At 44.4% G+C, this 20,302-nt stretch overlaps 1 protein-coding gene across 1 annotated transcript; it reads right to left on the reverse strand.

The window, feature by feature from the left end:
- Nucleotides 1–4,211: 4,211 nt before the first annotated feature.
- Nucleotides 4,212–19,998, reverse strand: CALCOCO2 (calcium binding and coiled-coil domain 2; the record flags this gene model as incomplete). Its single annotated transcript, XM_079726129.1, is given in 14 exon segments — nucleotides 4,212–4,659; nucleotides 5,169–5,197; nucleotides 6,672–6,798; nucleotides 8,334–8,408; nucleotides 8,410–8,436; nucleotides 11,169–11,177; nucleotides 11,181–11,255; nucleotides 11,557–11,679; nucleotides 12,186–12,255; nucleotides 13,091–13,179; nucleotides 14,277–14,402; nucleotides 15,212–15,345; nucleotides 15,502–15,604; nucleotides 19,819–19,998. Coding segments are annotated over 14 exon segments (1,341 nt in total). The 3' UTR covers nucleotides 4,212–4,485.
- Nucleotides 19,999–20,302: the final 304 nt, after the last annotated feature.

Consider the following 20,302-nt stretch of genomic DNA (forward strand, 5'->3'; position numbering starts at 1 on the left):
CTTTCCTATTTAAAAAAAAAAAAATCCTGGCCCTGTATTAGCTCTGCACACTGTGGGTGCTCACTAAATGCTGACTGACTGGGTAAACGACAGACTTAGTTCCCGGGAGTGTGATATTCCTTCTTTCCACAGGGAGAAAGTAATAACACGAGGCGGAGCAGGCTGGATCCCTTAATACGATTACCTGGGATTTGTGGGCTGGTGACTCTTTCCTCCAACTTTATTGGGTCCATTCATCTCCACGAAACAGATATTCCCAGAGACCACTAATGCTGCTGGCCAGATGGTAGGCTACCATTAACTGGCCTGACCCTACTAATCACAACTGAAGCACTGCCTCCAGCCCAAGATAGGGGGAGAACCCAACACTGCTGAGGCAGGGTTTGTCCTGACAAGTGTGATTTAACCAAGGTCAACAGTGCTGAACCTGCTCTGTATCTGTATTTAAGACATCCTAGGGACTTCCCTGGTGGTCTGGTGGGGAAGACTGCATGCTCCCCATGCAGGGGGCACAGGTTTGATCCCTGGCTGGGGAATTAAGATCCCGCATGCCACATGGCATGGCCAAAAAAAAAGACATCCTTTTAACCTTTTAAAAACATACCAACTTGAGATATAACTCACATAGCATACAATTCACCTGTTAAGTGTACAATCCAGTGGTATTTAGTATATTCAAACAGTTGTGCAACCATCTCTATAATAAATTTTAGAACATTTTCTTTACCCCAGAAAGAATCTCCATACCCATTAGCAGTCATTCTCCATTTCCCCCAACACCCAGCCCTAGGAAAACACTAATCTATTTTATTTCCATAGAATATTTTCTTATTTTGGACATTTCATATAAATGGAATCACACAATATGTGATCTTCTGTGACTAGCTTCCTTCACGGCATGTTTTCCAGGTTCGTCCATGTTGTGACACCTCAGTACTTCGCTCCTTTTTATTGCCAAGTAATACCCCGTTGTATGGCTAAACCATATTTACCCAGTCATCAGTTGATGGACATGTGGGTTGTTTCCACTTTTAGCAGGTTATTTCTCCACGTTTCACCTTATTCATCTATAAAAATGGGAGTTAACAGCTGTCTGTTTCAGGGACTTCCCTGGTGGCGCAGCGGTTAAGAATCTGCCCACCAATGCAGGGGACACGGGTTTGATTCCTGGTCTGGGAAGATCCCACATGTTGTGGAGCAACTAAGCCTGCGAGCCACAGCTACTGAGTCCACGTGCCACAACTACTGAAGCCCGCATGCCTAGAGCCCGTGCTCCACAACGAGAGAAGCCACCGCAATGAGAAGCCCGCGCACCGCAATGAAGAGCAGGCCCCCGCTCACCGCAACTAGAGTAAGCCCGTCCACGTAGCAAAGAAGACCTAATGCAGCCAAAAATAAATAAATTAATACATTTCAAAAAAAAAAGCTCTCTGTTTCAAAGGGTTACTGGAAGTATACATGGACGATATGAAATGCATTCTAAACTATAAAGCACTACATGCTTATAAGGCCATTATTTTAATATTTATATGAGATCAGTTAAGGAGATCTCAGTGTGATTTCCCCGAGCTTGTGGCCTATTGTTGGTTAACTCAGGGGAATTAGGTGCTATCTCTTCGGGTTTGATCTCTATGTTATGCTGAGTCCATTTCGCTTTTTTCCCTAGGTAATGGACGGCATCTTTTAGCCACAGCCTACCATCTCATTAGCATTTGTTGCTAGGAGACCAGGTTAGAGAGTGCTTAGCTCAGTGCAATCCACAGCCACTGTAGAAAATCACTCGAATCACAGGATCATATTTAAACATCAAGGCAGTTCCATTTCATCCCAATTTTTAGCAAGATGAGGCAAAAGGGCCGAAGCTACAGGTGTTCTTAGGGGCCTAAGTTTACCAAATATCTTGCCAACTCTCCCTTCTCTGATTTTAGGTTAGCTTTCCTTCACCACTCACACTCATGTATGCCAGGGTGACTTTTTTTCCCACTGCTTAGTGAGTGAGTGTGCTAAGGTAATGCAAAAACATTTTAATATTAGAAAAGAGAAAATGAACTAGGAAGGAAAATTTGTTGCCATAATAAGTACAAAGATTCTAAAATCCAATTTAGATGTAGATACCATTTTGCTCCCACAAGCTGGTATTTCTTGCAGGAATTTTACAGCTTTAAAATCTGTGGGTGTAAGAGGTGTAGAGGGGAAAGGCTGGGGTGATGATTGGATTATATAAGAATGACTGTTTCCTTTACCACTAGTAGATGCCTGGAGCATAATTTCTCCTTTAAAGCCTTGGTAAGAGCAGCTGGTTAAAGATGCTTTGTTTTACATCCAGCAAAAAGGCTCATTAACACCTCAACTGTTTTTTTGTACCAAGCCTGTGGAAGGGCTCCTGCTGCTGTTGATAATCATGGTAACCCTCAGGGTAGCAGGGGCAAAGGGGTGGGTAATTCACCAGAAAATGGTATTCACTGATTTGGGTTATGTGCACCACTGCTCCTCTCCATTCATGTGCTTAATTAAGAGCTGACTAGTATAAAATAAATGAAACTGCAATTCTTCACTGGAACTATCTGGGGAGCAACAGAAATTTTGCGGGAAGGGTATCTGCCAGAAAAACTGTGTTACTGTCTCCCCATTATATTTCTATTCATTCATTCATTTTTTGGCTGCGTTGGGTCTTCGTTGCTGCGCGTGGGCTTTCTCTAGTTGTGGTGAGCGGGGGCTACTCTTCATTGAGGTGCACGGGCTTCTTTCTCATTGAGGTGGCTTCTCTTGTTGCGGAGCACAGGCTCTAGGCGCGCAGGCTTCAGTAGTTGCGGCATGTGGGCTCAGTAGTTGTGGCACACGGGCTTAGTCGCTCCGGGGCACGTGGGAACTCCCCGGACCAGGGATCCAACCCTTGTCCCCTGCACTGGCAGGCGGATTCTTAACCACTGCGCCACCAGGGAAGTCCTATATTTCTATTCTAGACTTTGTCTTAATGTCACATCTGATTCTTACAGGGCGAAGGCTTATGAGCCCAAGAGACCTCATAACGAAATGGTGATACGGGAGGAGGGGGAGTATAGTCTCATCTTCATTTTATCAAAGGAGAAATGAAGGTGAGGAGCTGTGACTAGGACAATACAGTTAGTCTAAGGCCTAACTTCAGTCACGTCAGGGACAACCACAGAAGGAATGCAGAGCTATAACTGGCTCAACCTGAGGCACAGCATCATGTTTCACATCATTCAAAAGTTTCTGTAAAAGTCTCTACAGTGACCAGCTGGCTGACTGCCTGGGAGTCATTTCCATTTGTTCAGTCCCTGGGGTGGAGAAAATGGAATTGCTTTCTTATAGTTCAGTTAGGCAGATCTGGATGGAGGGAATTGAAGTTAGTTCACAAAAGGTGCCCAAATCCACACCCTTTCAAAAATGCACAGCAAGTTAGAACAAGAAAGTCAGGGCTCCAGATTTCTCACACTAATGCTTCGTCACCTCCCTCTCCACCTCAAGATAATGGCCAGGACACTCTTTTGTTGACTAGTTAAGACAGGTGAGGAGAAATCCTTGGTGGGGTCTATAATTCTGACAATCCTTTTGATTATACTTTCCCCACAAGCTTAAAAATAAAAAAACATGAACTCAAGGTTTATTTTAAATTACCAAAGTCCCTGAAGTAGAGAACTAGTTTATTTTTAGTATTAAAGCGATTAACAATAGTTCTCATTCTAACTTATCCATATTCAAACTCACCTGCTCAGAAAGTTGCAAACCCATACAGTTTCTAACAAGTCCCACTAACCATTAAGAAAGGACTTACAACAATAATAGTTATGTGCACAGGAAAAAAAACAGAGTAGAAAATGCCAGTCAGAGGTATCCAGAGAGAAAGACTTTCTGTGAGTGAAACAATATGTACATGGTTCAGGAATGCTTCCACTGGGAGCTGGGAAACCAAGATGAGAAAACTTTGGGATCCAAATTGGATGTCTGGGTTCTCTGCCATGCCTTTTTTGACTATTCTAAATCAGTTGGAGAAGGAGGCCTGAGGAGGAGGAAGAAATTCCCAACCTCTGATCAGTCGCCAGTCCCAGGGTTAGGACTGAGGACTGAGTACAAACACACTCAAGGCCTGACCTTGAATGGCAGTGGGACAACCTGGAAAACTACTCACTTAGTACTCGAGTCAGGCCTCCTGGGAATAGCCAGGTCCGCTCCATCCCAGGGCCTTTATGCTGGAGACCCTCGGAAGAATGGGCATTTTAGTTGAGAGGCTGACACAGCTGGAGTTATGTGACTTAAAAGGTACTAAACCCCACAAGGATGGACGTAACAGCCCTCAGCACTATGCTTCAGAGAATCGACATGACTCCACCTATAGGGCAGCAGGACTAAGTAAATCCCTAACAATGCAGGTTAGGCAGGATCTTGGGTCATAACTCACAGTAGAAGCTATAGGTTTTACTCTATAAAATCCATGTACACTATCGATCCAAGAGGCTGGGACACTTAGAGACCGTGGAAGAACTCATCGTCTTCAAAGATCTGCTTCTCTTTTCCTGGGAAGGTCTTGTCGCAAATTGGACAATTCAAACTAAGGGTCTGCGTGTGCTGCTCCAAGGTGTGATAAAACAAGTCATCAGCAAAGTCTGATTTGCAGGTGGGGCAGTTCTTGATGGAGAGCTGGGAGGAGGAGCAAAGAGGTCAGTCCGAACGTAAGCTATACGTGGCAGAGACTGTGTCTGACTTTCTACTATATCCTCAGCACCTAGCATCATGCTTGGCAGATGGTAGGTGATCAAGAAATAGAGGATGAATAAACAAATTCACATATGGAGATACTCACTGGGGCGTTCTCTAACCCCAGGATTGAAAGGATGTAATACTGCCTGGAAGGGGCACTGGACATACCTTGTTTGGCTACCTGCCTGGTTCATATCTCCTCCCCAGTCCTGCTACCAAACTCAATTCACAGGTGAAAATCTTCAGTGGAACACTGATGGATGAACTGTGTTTTCTTCTCCCCGCCCTAACAGGCTCTCTCAGCTTTCGGCACTGACCAAATTGAACCTGCTGACTTGGATTATCACAGTGAACCAGTCTCCCTGCGGTTCTCCCGTGCACTGGATGGAGCAGGAAGGGAAATCTTCTCAAAGATTTGCTGTGGGCAATCTCATGAATCAAATACTTACCAGGCTGGGGGCAGAACTTTCTTGGATACCTGAAGGTAATAAAAAAGATTTCATTCAATGAAATGCATCCCTAGAATACATTCTCCAGCTGTGTTCTCGCCGCTGTTTTTTGTAACCCTCATTGTTCCCCTTCTGAATCTTTAGCTCTCATCCATACCATCTACTTTGATAGAGGGGATCGAGGTCAAGGATGGCGGGAAAAGAGGAAAGAATAACGAAGTGGCATTTTCAGTAGCCATTATATAATCAGAAAAAAACGATAAACCTATTTTCAGTGTGGAGAAAATGAGATTTTAATGAAAACAGTAACAATTTAACACGGAAATAGTCTGAGAATAGACTTTAAGACCAAATCCACACAGTTATTTTTTATTTTTTTTAATTTAATTTAATTTTTTTTTTTGCGGTACGCGGGCCTCTCACTGTTGTGGCCTCTCCCGTTGCGGAGCACAGGCTCCGGACGTGCAGGCTCAGCAGCCATGGCTCATGGGCCCAGCCGCTCCGCGGCATGTGGGATCTTCCCGGACCGGGGCACGAACCCGTGTCCTCTGCATCAGCAGGCGGACTCTCAGCAACTGCACCGCCAGGGAAGCCCCCACACAGTTATTTTTTAAATGAAATGTTTAAAAATATTTTTAAGGAAAAACAGGGCTTCCCTGGTGGTGCAGTGGTTGAGACTCTGCCTGCCGATACTAGGGACACGGGTTCGTGCCCCGGTCCGGGAAGATCCCACATGCCGCGGAGCGGCTGGGCCCGTGATCCATGGCCGCTGAGCCTGCGCGTCCGGAGCCTGTGCTCTGCAATGGGAGAGGCCCGCGTACTGCAAAAAAAAAAAAAAAAAAAAAAAAATTTTAAGGAAAAATAAACTTGTACCCCTGCCTGTTGCAAAGATCAGATTGTGACTGTTAAGAGAACAGGACTGATTTAAACTGTCGCAAAAAAGCAAATGAGGTCTCATATCGCTTTTGGAGACAAAATGGAGGAAAGTTCCCTGTTTGGCAAAGACATCTGACCCTGGGTCCTTCAATGACAAGACTGGTTGTCACCCCATTTCCTGTCCTCCAAACCACTCAGGAGTCTCTGTTGAGCACATCCCTGCTACCCTTGGTCAGGCCATGGGGGTGGCTGCCTAACAGCCCATCCTGGGTGGCACAGTCCACCTCTCATGCTTCCATTTCCAAATCTTAATTAGCTTCCTCAGCTTTAGATGTATGTATCTTCTACACAGAGACATTTCTCTGATTTATATATTTGGAATATAGCCATGGGACTCAATTTGTGTCTGCTCCCTCTAGGCGAATGATCTTATTTGTGTCTTCTAGATTCAGATTTATTTCTCAATTAACACTTCTTGCCTGGCAGTCTTTCTGTTGGGTACTCAGCTTCTGCCCAACACGTCTTAACAATGAGGCTGGTCTTAATTAGCATTTCAGATAAAAAAAACTTATTGGAGGAAAGGGATGCAAGCAGGGGCCTCCAGCTCGAATGGCAAAGTTGTCTTACCAGAATATGGGTTTCCATAGACAAGTCCTGGGTTTTGTCTTGCACCTTCTTGATTCGAAGTAGGCGCTTGATACGGCGAAGAGTCATAATTCAGACCCGTGTAACTCAGCAGTGGGTTGTCCTCCATCTTCAAAAGTTAAGGATAGGGTATTTACAGAGACATGTTAAAAGACAACAACAAATGGCCACAAGGCACTGGCCAGAGATGCCCATTACAGGTAGTTCTCAATGAACAATGTGGCACTGGAGAAGCCCAAGAAATGATAAACCATAATTCTTCAAAAGGGGAAGCAGCAGCCTCAGTATTCCAAAGATCTGAGTTCTTAATATCTGAATTTACATATGTATTGAACTTTGTTTAGAATGAATGCAAAAAGGAATTTTAAATCTTTAAATAAACACCAACTGCAGGGGGTACACAAGTTGTATGGTATGTGAGGGTGGTGGGAGCTGTATTAAGATTGAAGCTGTTACACATTATTGAGAGCAGAATGCTTCTTTTAGTCTCCTTCCTAGAACAATTTTCTTACATAATGTGAATATTCATCTGATATAATCTTCCCTCTTCATGTTTTATCCCATTAAATGGATGTGCCAACAGAGAGTGAGAGGGAAGAAGAGAGAGAGGAAGGGAAAGCGCGAGAGAAAGAGTGCGAGCGATCAAGCCACGGGGGGACAGGCAACACCTAAAGTTCTTAGAAAGAAGAAAATCAGGCACTCTCCTCTTAACACCTTAAGAGGGTTTTACTAGAGTTCTTCACAAAGCTTCCAAATACCAGGTCTTTTTCTTCTTGCTGTAAGCTGTGTGCGTTCTTCCTTCTCCATCTTCTGCACACCCCTCCCCCACCCCCAGCCCACACCATCGACTATTTCAAAGTCGAGGTACAGCTAACTAAATCAAGAGGATGAGAATGACAGGGCCAGAAACAGACCCCAAAGTCTTTCTGCAAAATGGAAACACATTGGCATAAATGATATGATCAAAGGTAGAAATGATCACTTGAAGGCAGAGCCCAGAAGGGTTATGGAGAGGGTAGAGATGGAGAATGGCTGGAGGTGTAGATCGGAGGAGCAGCCAGAACGCATGGACACCTGCTCTTTGATGCCAGAGAGCACGTGAGAAGGACTTCAGGTTCAACCTTTTTATTTGCTGGCATCATCCTCAGCCAATCAATAATGACGTGTTTAGCATATACAGCAGAAAATAAATACTGATGAATCAATGAATGCATAATATTTATTTGGGGCCTACCATGGGTCCAGCACTGGTACAGACCACCACTTCTGCTCCTGGTTTGGCAGCAGAGAAAAAGAAAAAAGTTGTGCTGAAGGAACAGGGTCCCTCAGCTAGCACAAAAGTGATGTAGGATATTACTCCCCAAAGACAATACTTACAACAGCTGTGGAGCTAAAAGCCAAAATAATAAGTTAGATCTTCATCAAGGCTGTTCCTTTCAAGGTCACTACTGCCATGCCAAACAAGCTTCAGTTACAGAACAAAGAATGGGTTTTGCGGTAGATTAGGAAACCAGATGAAATGTACTCTTTGTTTGGGAGCAACTGTCTCATCCAATGTCCCAGAAAGGGCTCCTTTGTTTAACTTTTTATTTATCACCACATCTCCGGGGCACCCTGCTCCTTCCCTTAAGAAGTCTTCTACACACTAACATCATTTTCTTCTTCCATTCTCTCTTTCTCTTTCTGCAGAATATTATATATAATCTTGTCCTCACTCAAGTCTTTTTGACAGGTCAAAGTTCTGGTCCTGTCAAAAAAAAAAAAAAATTAGGGGCTTCCCTGGTGGCGCAGTGGTTGAGAGTCCGCCTGCCGATGCAGGGGACACGGGTTCGTGCCCCGGTCTGGGAAGATCCGACATGCCTCGGAGCGGCTGGGCCCATGAGCCATGGCCGCTGAGCCTGCACATCCGGAGCCTGTGCTCCACAACGGGAGAGGCCACAACAGTGAGAGGCCCACGTACCACAAAAAAAAAAAAAAAAATTAGGATTAGGACCACCTATTGCAGCCTGGATCCAAGGTGGGGTAAAACAAGGAGAGATCATAGAGGATCTGGCTTTCCAAAGTGGTGGGACTGAGGTGGTGGAGAAGGAAATGGGGGTGGGGAGGAGTGGTACCATGGAGGTGATGCTGACTTACAGAAAAATGACTTAACAAAATGTCTGAAGGCTGGGGCTGGCATCAAGATGCCAGTTTCTTTTGGTTTAGCTGGGAGTAAGTGACCAAAGAGAGAAAAAGTTAGCTTGGGGGAAACCTCAAGACTGGCTTAACAGAATTAGGGATAAATTGAGCTTTTTTTAACCCCACGCAACCATGGAAACAATCATCATCTTTGTCTTGAATAACATCTCACCCAACACAGCATGAAGCACTGAGTTAGGCTGGTGTGACTCCCTCCCAGTGTGAAGATAGGCATGTGGACTCAAGTTACACTGAGGAAGAAGGAACCCTGGAAGGCATTTATCCAAGGCTACAAGGAACCCAGACTGGGGTCCTGGGCTTCCCAGTATGATGGGTTCACCTGACTAGTTTCATGGAGCCAAAACTCATAGGCATGCTTCAGCGCTTCCCGACACCTGCCTATATACATACACATGCGAATACCTCACAGAAACACTTTAAGCTAATCCTACTAGTTGTGGGGTGTTTTTCAAGATTTCTTATTTGAATGCTGGTGCCCAAACTGCTGTGCGCTTCTAGCCGACCCTGAGGTGGTAATGCGAAAGGGGGCCACCCGATGACAGTGCTGACTGCAGGCCCCTGGCTCCCCACCCCCACTGGCTCCTGCTGGCTCTTCTGGTCCTGGTTCACTTCCTCAAAAGGCAGAAATAAGAAAGCACTATCTGAGTCTGTACAGAAACCCGCTCAATGGTTATAAAAACCTTCCCTGAGACCCATGGCTGAGCTGGGGCCTCTATTTCTGGGGATCTCCAGGCTGGTTTCTGGCCCCATACTCCATCCCTCTTTTTAGCAGAGGGTGTATTCTCCTTAACGAGAGTGTACAATCCTCTGGGCTTGGTCCAGGAGCCACAAAGCTTCACACCCTTTGCTTCCTGGGCCCCTCATCTCTGTCACCTACCCGTGCGGCAGCCCTGAGTTGCCTGATCTGTTTGTGGAGCCGTTGACACTCTGTACTTGTCTAAGAAACAGGCTTTCCCGGCCTCTACCTTTGCCTTTAGGTGTTCCACCTCTTGTACTAACTGCTCCTCTACTGCTGTTTTCTTGTTCCTAGGCTCCTGAAGCCTAAGATACATAGTCCTCAGAGTTAGGGGCCTTTTGGATGCATGAGGAATAAAGAATTGCTAGCAGACAGCTGGGGAGCCCCCGGATCTTGAAAAGTATTCCATGAAAACCAAGGCGCTTCAAACCTTTGAATGGCTATAGATTATTTAAAGCAGATTTCTTTGTTACATCAGAGGTCACAAACTCAAAAGTGCCAATAGGGGCCTGGCAAGTAATGGAACTGAATGAAGGAGTGGGATGCAATGAAACAGCGAGGACAGCAGCCACACGGGGAACGCGTGACCCATCTAAAGGGTCAGCAGCTACTCTGCTCCAGATACCGCTACTGGGCGGGAGTGTCGGCTCATATGTTGCTTCTTTTCAAGAAGCTGGAAATACAAATGTCTTTTAACGGGAAATGTTCCCATTTTTAAGTGTTGGTCACCAAACACCATCTAGAACAAATAAAACATTCCTGTGGGCTATACTTAACCTGTGAGTTGATGATTTTCAAACTTTGTTGCATCTATTCTTTTTTTTTTTTTTTTTTTTTATTCTTTATTATATAAGCTAAAATACGCAGTATCTTATATACAGTAGGTACTCAATAATCGATTGGATAATGATTGAATGAATGAATGATGCATAGAGGATATGAGTTACATTCCCAATAGCTGGATATTCGTCACACATCAGGATTTCTCATGTCCTTACAACAGTTCAGAAAATGGAGCTTCTAGGCACCTGTGATCACCATGAGACCTCATTTCCAACAATATATTATAGGAAATTATTAGTCAATTAGGCTTTCATTACTATATTACATAGCTCAGAATAATTTATAATGATGATAATTGCTAACATTATATTAATTATAACAAAAGTTGTTTGACTACTATAATATCTTCTAATTGTAGAGCTCATTTTACAATCATTAATTTGTCTGCCCCGACAAAAACTCTTTAAGAAGGGGGTAGGGGTTATTCTGTGTGATTCCTGGCCCAAGGCTCTACTTACTACACCCTCTCATGAAGTTTAACTTCCAATATTCCTTTTCACTCGTCACATATTAGAAATGCCCACCTCTCCTAAACAGTCTGTAAATGGCAGATTCTCTGTCCCTTTGGGTAGAGAGAAGAAAGTCCAGAGGTAAATGCTCTTCTCATCTGTTTCATTTATCCTGTCTATCCCCTGAAAATAGGCCCTATCCCTTCCTTTCTTTAGGCTCCCTCCCACATAGCCATCCAAAGACAGACATGCCGTTAACTCCTATTGTTTCTTCGCTGCAGTAGTTTCTTTCTGCTTCATCTCCTCCACTGTCCATCTGAGCTCCTTCTGGTGTTCCCTCTGCACAAAAACAGATTTCAGTACCACTGCTGGGAAAACACACACACACGCACACGCACAAGCACATGTGCGCATGCACTGGGGAAAGGCCTGCTAAGCTAATGAGCGAGCACGGTGCAGAGAGAAAATTAAGTCTTCTCTTATTAGTTTCTGAGAAAAGCCGTTAGATACCTCATTTCAGATGGCTTCCTCTGAGACCTTTCCCGCAGCCAGTGACACCCAGGTATATGACAGAGCAAAGAAAGAACAATGTATATATTTTTTCACAAATGCCTAAAACTATTTTGTTCCATGACTCTACCTGTTCAGTTAAACTGAGAAAGAGCTGGTCACTTTCCTTTTTCAGGTGCTCCAAATGCTCTGTTTTATCTTGAACTCCCTGAACAAGCTTCTCCATTTCTTTCTCTTGAATTGACAGCTGGGCCTAAAGCAAAAATAGTGAATATAACCAAAATAAAAAAGAAGGAAAACTAAACAGGAACAATGCTTTTAACTGTACAGTAACATAAAGAGATGTGCGTCCCCAGCAACTCCCAACTGCCAAATATCCCTAAGAACTTCTTCACTCTTCAGCTCTACCTTACACCTGAGAATCTAAGACTCAACTGAGTAAAATCTGACAAACCACCCTTTAAAGCCCCTCTTTAAGGCACAGCTTCCTAAAAAAGAGAGCAGTTCTGCTGCTACCTGCTTTACATTCCAGGCTTTTTAGTAAGATTTTGCTTGAAAAGATTTTGTAGCTAAAAGAAAAGTTAAAAAGGGTGTGGAGGGCCAAGAACGGAAAACACACACCCTGAAACTGTAGTGTGATACTCTGAGAGATCCACCACTAGGCACTCAGTACAATGAGCTGCATCTTCCTGGGCCACCACAGTGCAGCGGTGCCAAGGCTAAGAAAATATACTTTGGCAAAGGTTTGGCACTACCTACCTGAAGCTGATCCACTCTGACAACCATCTTCTCATTTTCTGAGGACATCTTCTGGTTTTGTTCTTTCAGCCTGTGGAAGTGGAGATGACTAAGTGAAAAAAAATACTGATTCTAGGTCAGCTCCCCCAGACCTTAAATGATTTAAGGCTGCCTTGGCCCTAAGCCTGCAGAGTTATTTTTATTTTATTTTTTTTTTTTGCGGTACACGGGCCTCTCACTGTTGTGGCCTCTCCTGTTGCGGAGCACAGGCTCCGGACGCGCAGGCTCAGCGGCCATGGCTCACGGGCCCAGCCGCTCTGTGGCATGTGGGATCTTCCCGGACCGGGGCACGAACCCATGTCCCCTGCATCGGCAGGCGGACTCTCAACCACTGCGCCACCAGGGAAGCCCCTGCAGAGTTATTTTTAAATCCACTAGTCTCTTCTTTAGTCCTATTTTGGCTTCCTGACCTCAAACTGCAAGTGTTCAATACTTAACATTAATACTTGAATTCAGGTCATTTGTCCTTACAATTCTGATACTAATTCTCTAACCTAGAATCAAAGAGCTCATGAATCAAAGAGGGAGAATCATACCTATCACTGTTATAACAGGAAGACTGTTCTAAAATCTAATCTGACCCTGCCTAAGGGTGTCTATAATACAGCAGCTCCTCCCATTCAAGAGTCACACTCGGGCTTCTCTGGTGGCGCAGTGGTTGGGAGTCCGCCTGCCGATGCAGGGGATACGGGTTCGTGCCCCGGTCCGGGAAGATCCCACATGCCGCGGAGCGGCTGGGCCTGTGAGCCATGGCCGCTGAGCCTGCGCGTCCGGAGCCTGTGCTCCACAGCGGGAGGGGCCACAGCAGTGAGAAGCCCGCGTACCGCAAAAAAAAAAAAAAAAAAAAAAAAAAGAGTCACACTCACTGGAGAAGCTCTGTCTCCCAACAGTCCTTCTGCTCTTTCATTGTCTGTTCCAATTTCTTATTGATGCTCTCTAGGGTTTCTAGCTCCTCCTGTAGATTGAAACATCAAAGGGACTTAACATTTCTAAGACAGTGTTTAGTATCTCAGGCAGCCAACAAATATTTATTGAGCACTTATTATATGTGAGGCGTATAGCATGACACAGCAGTGAATGAAATATCCAAGTAAAAGGATTTCTATACTAAAATGTTCTTAGTATGTTCTTTCCATATTAAAAATACATCTACCTTAGGAGTTTGGGATTAACATATACACACTACTATATATAAATAACCAACATGAACCTACTGTATAGCACAGGGAACTATACTCAATATTTTGTAATAACCTATACGGGAAAAGTATCATATATATATATATATATATATATATATATATATATAAAACGGAATCACTTTGCTGTACACCTGAAACTAACACAACATTGTAAATCAACTACAACTCAATTAAAAAAGGGAAGAAAAAATACATCTACCTAATTTCTCTTCCAGTGGAGCTTATATTTGTCCATTAATTCATTAAACAAATATTTAATGAGTGCCTATTACACACCAGACACTCTTCTGGTACTGCAGACACAGCAGTGGGCAAAATAAAGGTGCTTTTCTCCTAGAAATGTGCTGTCCAATTAATTCATGAAAGCCACATACATAATTTAAAAATTTTAGTAGCAACATTAACAAAAGTAAAAAGAAACAGATGAAATTATTTTACTAATAGTATATGTATTTAATTCATTAAATGAAAATATCATTTCAGTATGTAAACAATAAAAAGGAAATCTCTAATATATTAAAATCTGTGCCAGATATTAGTATAAGGGCGTGAGATCACAAGAAAAACAGAAAGTGATTCTGATCTCCATCCTCCAAGTTCACCTTTTTTTTTTTTTTTTTTTTTTTTTTTCCGGTACACGGGCCTCTCACTGTTGTGGCCTCTCCCGTTGCGGAGCACAGGCTCCGGATGTGCAGGCTCAGCGGCCATGGCTCACGGGCCCAGCCGCTCCGCGGCATGTGGGATCTTCCCGGACCGGGGCACGAACCCATGTCGCCTGCTTCGGCAGGCGGACTCTCAACCACTGCGCCACCAGGGAAGCCCCAAGTTCACCTTTAACCAGCAGCCATACCTGCTTCTTCTGGAGCCTAGCCTGCATGTCTGAGTTCTGCTTCTGGAGGCTGACACAGCTGTCCTTCAGCTGCTTGTTTTCTTCGCAGAGGTCCTTGTTGTGCTGCTCGATCTCTTCCACCTCGCCCTACCAAAGAACGTTCCATAAACTCATATTTGGCCCTTTACAGCTCAATGGATATTCAAGTCCCTCTAGCAGAAAATTCCCATAGGCTGGGATGGTTAGGGTCTAGCTGATTCCCACTCACTGTAGTGACATCTGTGTACCCCAAGTGGAAGCAGCCCCTCAGTATGTAGGGAAGGGGGTAAGAGAGGTGTGTCTGTATAATTGCAGCATTGAGGCTGCCATAACCAAGAAAGAAAGATAAACAAAATTAAGGCCACAAAAAGTTAAAAGGTGGAATGACAGAAGAACATAGTTTTTTCTTGCAAACACTTAGTATTGTCTGTCTCTCCTCTCAGACTTAGCTCCCTGAGGCCGGGACAGGGTTTTAACTGATTCTTCACTACATCCCTAGTGCCTACCAGAGTGCTGGATGGAAGTAGGTGTCCTGTTAAATAACTGAGCAGGCAAATGAATCTGAGAGATACAAAGAAGAATATCTGGTGTGTCTCTCCTCAAAGGAGCTTATAAAATTTACTATGGCGATAAGATGTGCAGATGACAAAAATTAAGTAACTGGGAAAGTTAAATAACTGAATGTCAACTGAGTTACAGAAGTTTTAGAGAAAGGAGAAATCACTTATTGTTATGATCCTTGTTAACATTCCTAAGTCATTCCCTTAGGAATGGTGGGTTTGAATGGGTACTGTATAAAGCTTTCCCAACAGTTATCTGTTAGACATTCAATAAAGGCTTACTGACTAAAATTCTACCCTATCCTGGAATTGCTACTCTTAGTGGCAGGAAGGGAGTGAGATGAGATGCTCACAGACCTGAGTGGTAACAACCAGGATGTCCTCCTCATTCTCTGGACGTAACTGGAAAGGGATACTTGCCCCCCGGACCACACCATCCTGATCCACATAGCAGAACTGGTAATACTCATCATCCTTGGGCAGGTAATAAGCTGAAAACAGAACATGATTTTTAATCCAAAATAAGGTCTATTCAGAAAACTCAAAATCTGGAAGTCTTTTATCTACCGCAGAAAGCTCAGGCTCGAGGGAATTAATTAGTCTTGGCTGCTAGCTGTCTTCTACCTTCGATCCAGTATTTTTCTCACCTTTGAATTGGACCTCCTGCTGTTTGGCAGATTTGCTGTTTAGGTCAACGGGCAGAGTAACCCACATGAAGGTGTAGTACTCACGGGTTGTCTTCCATCCCACCTGCAATGACAAGAGGCTCTTGTTCAGCATCTGAAAGTGCTCAGGTTTGGGCCATGTGTTCTTAAAATGCACTTTCTGTTATGTTGATTTTACAACAGAGTAAGTTCATTATGATAAGATCTACCCACAATGGATCAAATCTTGTTTTTTGACTTATGATAACCATATATACAATTAAACACTGCTATGCACACACACAGTCTAAATTACTTGTCTTAGAAGGAAACAAAAACTGGCCATTCAACACCCAGGACAAGAGTTCCAAATATTGTATCTCCAAGTCAGACACAGAACTGAGAGTGATTGGGAAAAAAGTTGTGAGGTTGTGAACCTTGATCCTGCTATTTTCCTACAACAGTGTTCTTGGAACTTCTTAATCAGAAAGCACTTCTGATCTGCCCTCTCCACTGGTTCGTCCTCTCCTGTGTCCAATTCAGTCTTGTCACCTATACCAACCCGGTTATATCACTGCGTTTAAAAGTGCATGTTAAAAATAATGTGTGTGTTGGGGTTGGATGGACAAGAGAGTTCTTAGACTATGAGGTACCAGATAACTGAGTCCAATCTGTAGAGTTTTCTTTCTTCAGTGTTTTCCTTAATGCATGTTTAATGAAGGCTTTTTGGTGATAAAGGTAACAACAATAATCCGGTAGTCATAAAGGCCCCTTCTAGGTATGGAATGCAGTAAGTCATAAGATATAAGGATACTGTAAAATATGCCTCAGAGCAGAAAGCTGGCTAAGTGGAAAATATTCTCACTAAATGTGAAGAGGGGTAAAAGACGGCTCAAATCCTATCTGGAAGATAAGAGTATACCGGAGAATAGAAAAGGAGCCATTGTGTCTTCAAGGGGAGAATACTCAGCAAATAAGCAAAATTACATTTATTGCCGTATTGTGACCCTGCCTGAGCCCAGTGGGAAGAAAAAGAACTAAAAATAAATTCCATGTTCATATACTAAGGAATCAGAGCAGGGTTGAAAGGCTGTAAGTGCATCACACATACTAGGGCATGTTTTAGTGTCTCATTAACACCCACCCCATTGCTGTAAGCACCTCTGAGCCACTGAAACCTGCGGAGGTGCAGGAAGCAGGAATTTTATGGAGTCTTCTTTCACATCCTGGAGTTTCTTAATGCACTGTGACCAAAATATCATCTAGGAAGGCCTAAGAATTACTGCTGCCTTGGAACAAGGAAGCAACTTCCAGTCACCTGCGATTTCTGTCCTTGGCTCTCCCATCCGAGCAGTCCTGGTCCCAGCCTGCTTCTTGTGGTATGACATTTCCCCTCCCTGGAACCTTGGAACATCGCATAAATGCCCGGGTAAAGGAGAGCATGGAGTACAGGGCTCTACGTCGAAGGAAGAAAAGCTAACTCCCATCCACTTTAGGCTTTATCACTGGTGGTGGCTTTCACTCTATGGAGAAGATGTAGCATGTTGCACGTGCAGAAACATTTTGTGAGTGCCTACTTGGTGCTGGGAACCAGTGGTGTTAGGGCAGATGAGGAGTTGAGGGGTATGATTAAGACTACACTGCAAGGGGCTTCCCTGATGGCGCAGTGGTTGAGAGTCTGCCTGCCAATGCAGGGGACACAGGTTTGTACCCCGGTCCGGGAAGATCCCACATGCCGCAGAGCAGCTGGGCCTGTGAGCCATGGCCGCTGAGCCTGCGCGTCTGGAGCCTGTGCTCTGCAACGGGAGAGGCCACAATGGTGAGAGGTCCGCGTACCACAAAAAAAAAAAAAAAAAAAAAAAAGACTACACTGCAAGAACACCAGGAGCACTTTAGAAGAGAGCTAGGAAGTACACAGCTTTACAGTCAGCCCTTAATTCTCTAACTGACCATCTGCTGTTCAAAGGAGTTCAGCAGAAAAGAGGAAGAAAAGCAGAGGTTTGGGAGTCAAACAAACTTGCTTCACTGCTAGGAGACCTTGGGAAGGTCACCATCTTGAGTACATTCACTTTATTCATCTGTGCACAAGCAATACTATTACTTACCTCAGGGGGCTGCTGTGCTGTAAGGATTAAATTAGAAAACACAAACACACACACACACACACACCCCCCTCATCAAAGACCTAGCACATCATATGTTCTCAAAAAGTTTGTGTTCTCTCTTTATTAATCTTAAACTTTTCTTGCACACTTTAGGGTAGATGTTCAAATCAATAGCTTTGTGGACAATGAACATCAGAGGCCATTCTTTGGGTTAACCACAATTTCCTTATTGTGGTACGCAATACCTCTGAAATGAATGAAGTATAGATGCATTTAAAAACAATGCTTTTAAACATTTGTTTTTAAAAAGAATAAGACTGGGCTTCCCTGGTGGCGCAGTGGTTGAGAGTCCGCCTGCTGATGCAGGGGACACAGGTTCGTGCCCCGGTCCAGGAAGATCCCACATGCCGAGGAGTGGCTGGGCCCGTGAGCCATGGCCGCTGAGCCTGCGCGTCCGGAGCCTGTGCTCCGCAACGGGAGAGGCCACAACAGTGAGAGGCCCGTGTACCGCAAAAAAAAAAAAAAAAAAAAAAAAAAAAAAAAGAATACACCTGCCAATGCAGGGCACATGGGTTCAAGCCCTGGTCTGGGAAGATCCCACATGCCGCGGGGCAACTAAGCCCGTGCACCACAACTACTGAGCCTGCACTCTAGAGCCCGAGAGCCACAACTACTGAGCCTGCGTGCCCCAACTACTGAAGCCCGCGCGCCACAACTACTGAAGCCTGCGTGCCTAGAGCCCGTGCTCCGCAACAAGAGAAGCCACTGCAATGAGAAGCCCACGCACCGCAACAAGAAGTAGCACCCGCTCGCCACAACTAGAGAAAGCCCTCACGCAGCAACAAAGACCCGACGCAGCCGAATAAATAAATAAAAATAAATTTATAAAAACAAAATAAATAAATAAAAAGCATAAGACTCTCATCTGGTTTAGAGTGAAGTCCCCACTGGAAGTTGCTCCGGCTGTCCCTCCGGCTGTCCACTACCCCCACCTCTAAACACCAGCCTTGTTACCTGCAGCTTCCATCATGCTATCCCTTAGCTTGGAATTCCAAACAATTAAGGAAAAGGAATTCGATGAGGAAATGTGAATTAGCATCAGCTCCTACACAGGGCTCTCAAGAACAATGTCTGATTTTAGGATGAACAGCCTTGGTAAACAAGCACATGACATACTGAGGTGTCAAAACAAAGGTCACTCACGTTGGGGCTCAGCAGTGTAAGTTACTTACGTTTGACCTTTATCCCTGTCTCTGTAAATAGGACGATTTGTCATTGTGGTGTGTGAGTGAGTGAATGAGTGCGAGTGTGCATGTCTGTGTGTGTCTGTGTGGGAGGGGGTGTCGGAGACAGAGATACAGAGCGGGAGAGAAGAAGAGCTAGAGAGTGAGTTGACGATAATAAAAAGTACCTGTCTGTACTTGAACTGACAGGGCATTAGACACTGGAAGGGGAAACCCAGGGAGCTCATCAACTTTCCATTCCTGGAAACCTTCACAACGCAGCAGGACACGCTTATTCAGGAACAAACTTCTTGGATGCAAAGCTATAGCACAGGGTAAATCTTCAACATCCTTTCCAGATTTGTAACACTTATATTAAATCAAATTGAACACTGTACTAAGTAAGCAAGTGACGTTTAAATTCACAGATATTAGGGCTTCCCTGGTGGCGCAGTGGTTGAGAGTCTGCCTGCCGATGCAGGGGACGCGGGTTCATGCCCCAGTCCGGGAAGATGCCACATGCTGCGGAGCGGCTGGGCCCGTGAGCCATGGCTGCTGAGCCTGCGCGTCCGGAGCCTGTGCTCCGCAACGGGAGAGGCCACGGCAGTGAGAGGCCCGCGTACCGCAAAAAAATAAATAAATAAATAAATTCACAGAAATTATATAAGGGGCCACCTACCCCAGTCAAGTCATAGGTGAATATTTCAAAATAGGATAATTTAAAAAACATTTACATTTGGTCTTTGAAAGTATAATAAAACTTGTGGATTGTATGATTTGCTATCTTATTTTAGCTTAAGACTGAAATTAAAATTTGAGTCCTACAGCACATGCTGGTGTGTGTAGGGAGAAGTGCTAGGGAGCTTACTTTAGGATTTTAACATTGGCCACACATATATGCAAAATGCTTATAATACAGAGACAGACACACCCTCAGGTAACTAAGATTCACCTCTAGTTCCCAGTCACTTGGTACTAAATTAACCACTTACTCTAAAGATGCCAATCCAATCCTTTCGACGGGGAATGAAATGCTGGGTGAGGGTGTAATAGCATGTGATGTCCCCTCCAGGGATGTAGAACTTCTCCACACTGTTAAAGATGACCTGAGAGAAATGACAATGGTCCAGCAAGACAGCTGATGTGGCGGGATCTTCTACTGTCTCTTCCATGGTAGGGGTCCTGTTATGAGATATGGGATAGAATAAGGCTCAGAAAGGTTGTCTGAAATGCTGGAAGTTTCTGGGCTCTCACCCAGGGAACACTCAGTTCGGGGCAAGTCAGTTAAAGCAAAAGCCTGACAAGTATTGAGATCACATAACTTGCTTTCGGTTTCACTATGAGCCACTTTGCATTCATAACCTCCTGTGCTCTAAGAATTTTCTGAGTCTCTGTGACCTCTTCACCACAGGCACCACCACGCTCACATACCCTTGTTCTCTGCTCACAGCTAGTTTGCCCCCCTTCTTCTAAATG

Source organism: Hyperoodon ampullatus, assembly GCF_949752795.1.
Source record: "Hyperoodon ampullatus genome assembly, chromosome: 19".
In the NCBI taxonomy this organism is placed as follows: Eukaryota; Metazoa; Chordata; class Mammalia; order Artiodactyla; family Ziphiidae; genus Hyperoodon; species Hyperoodon ampullatus.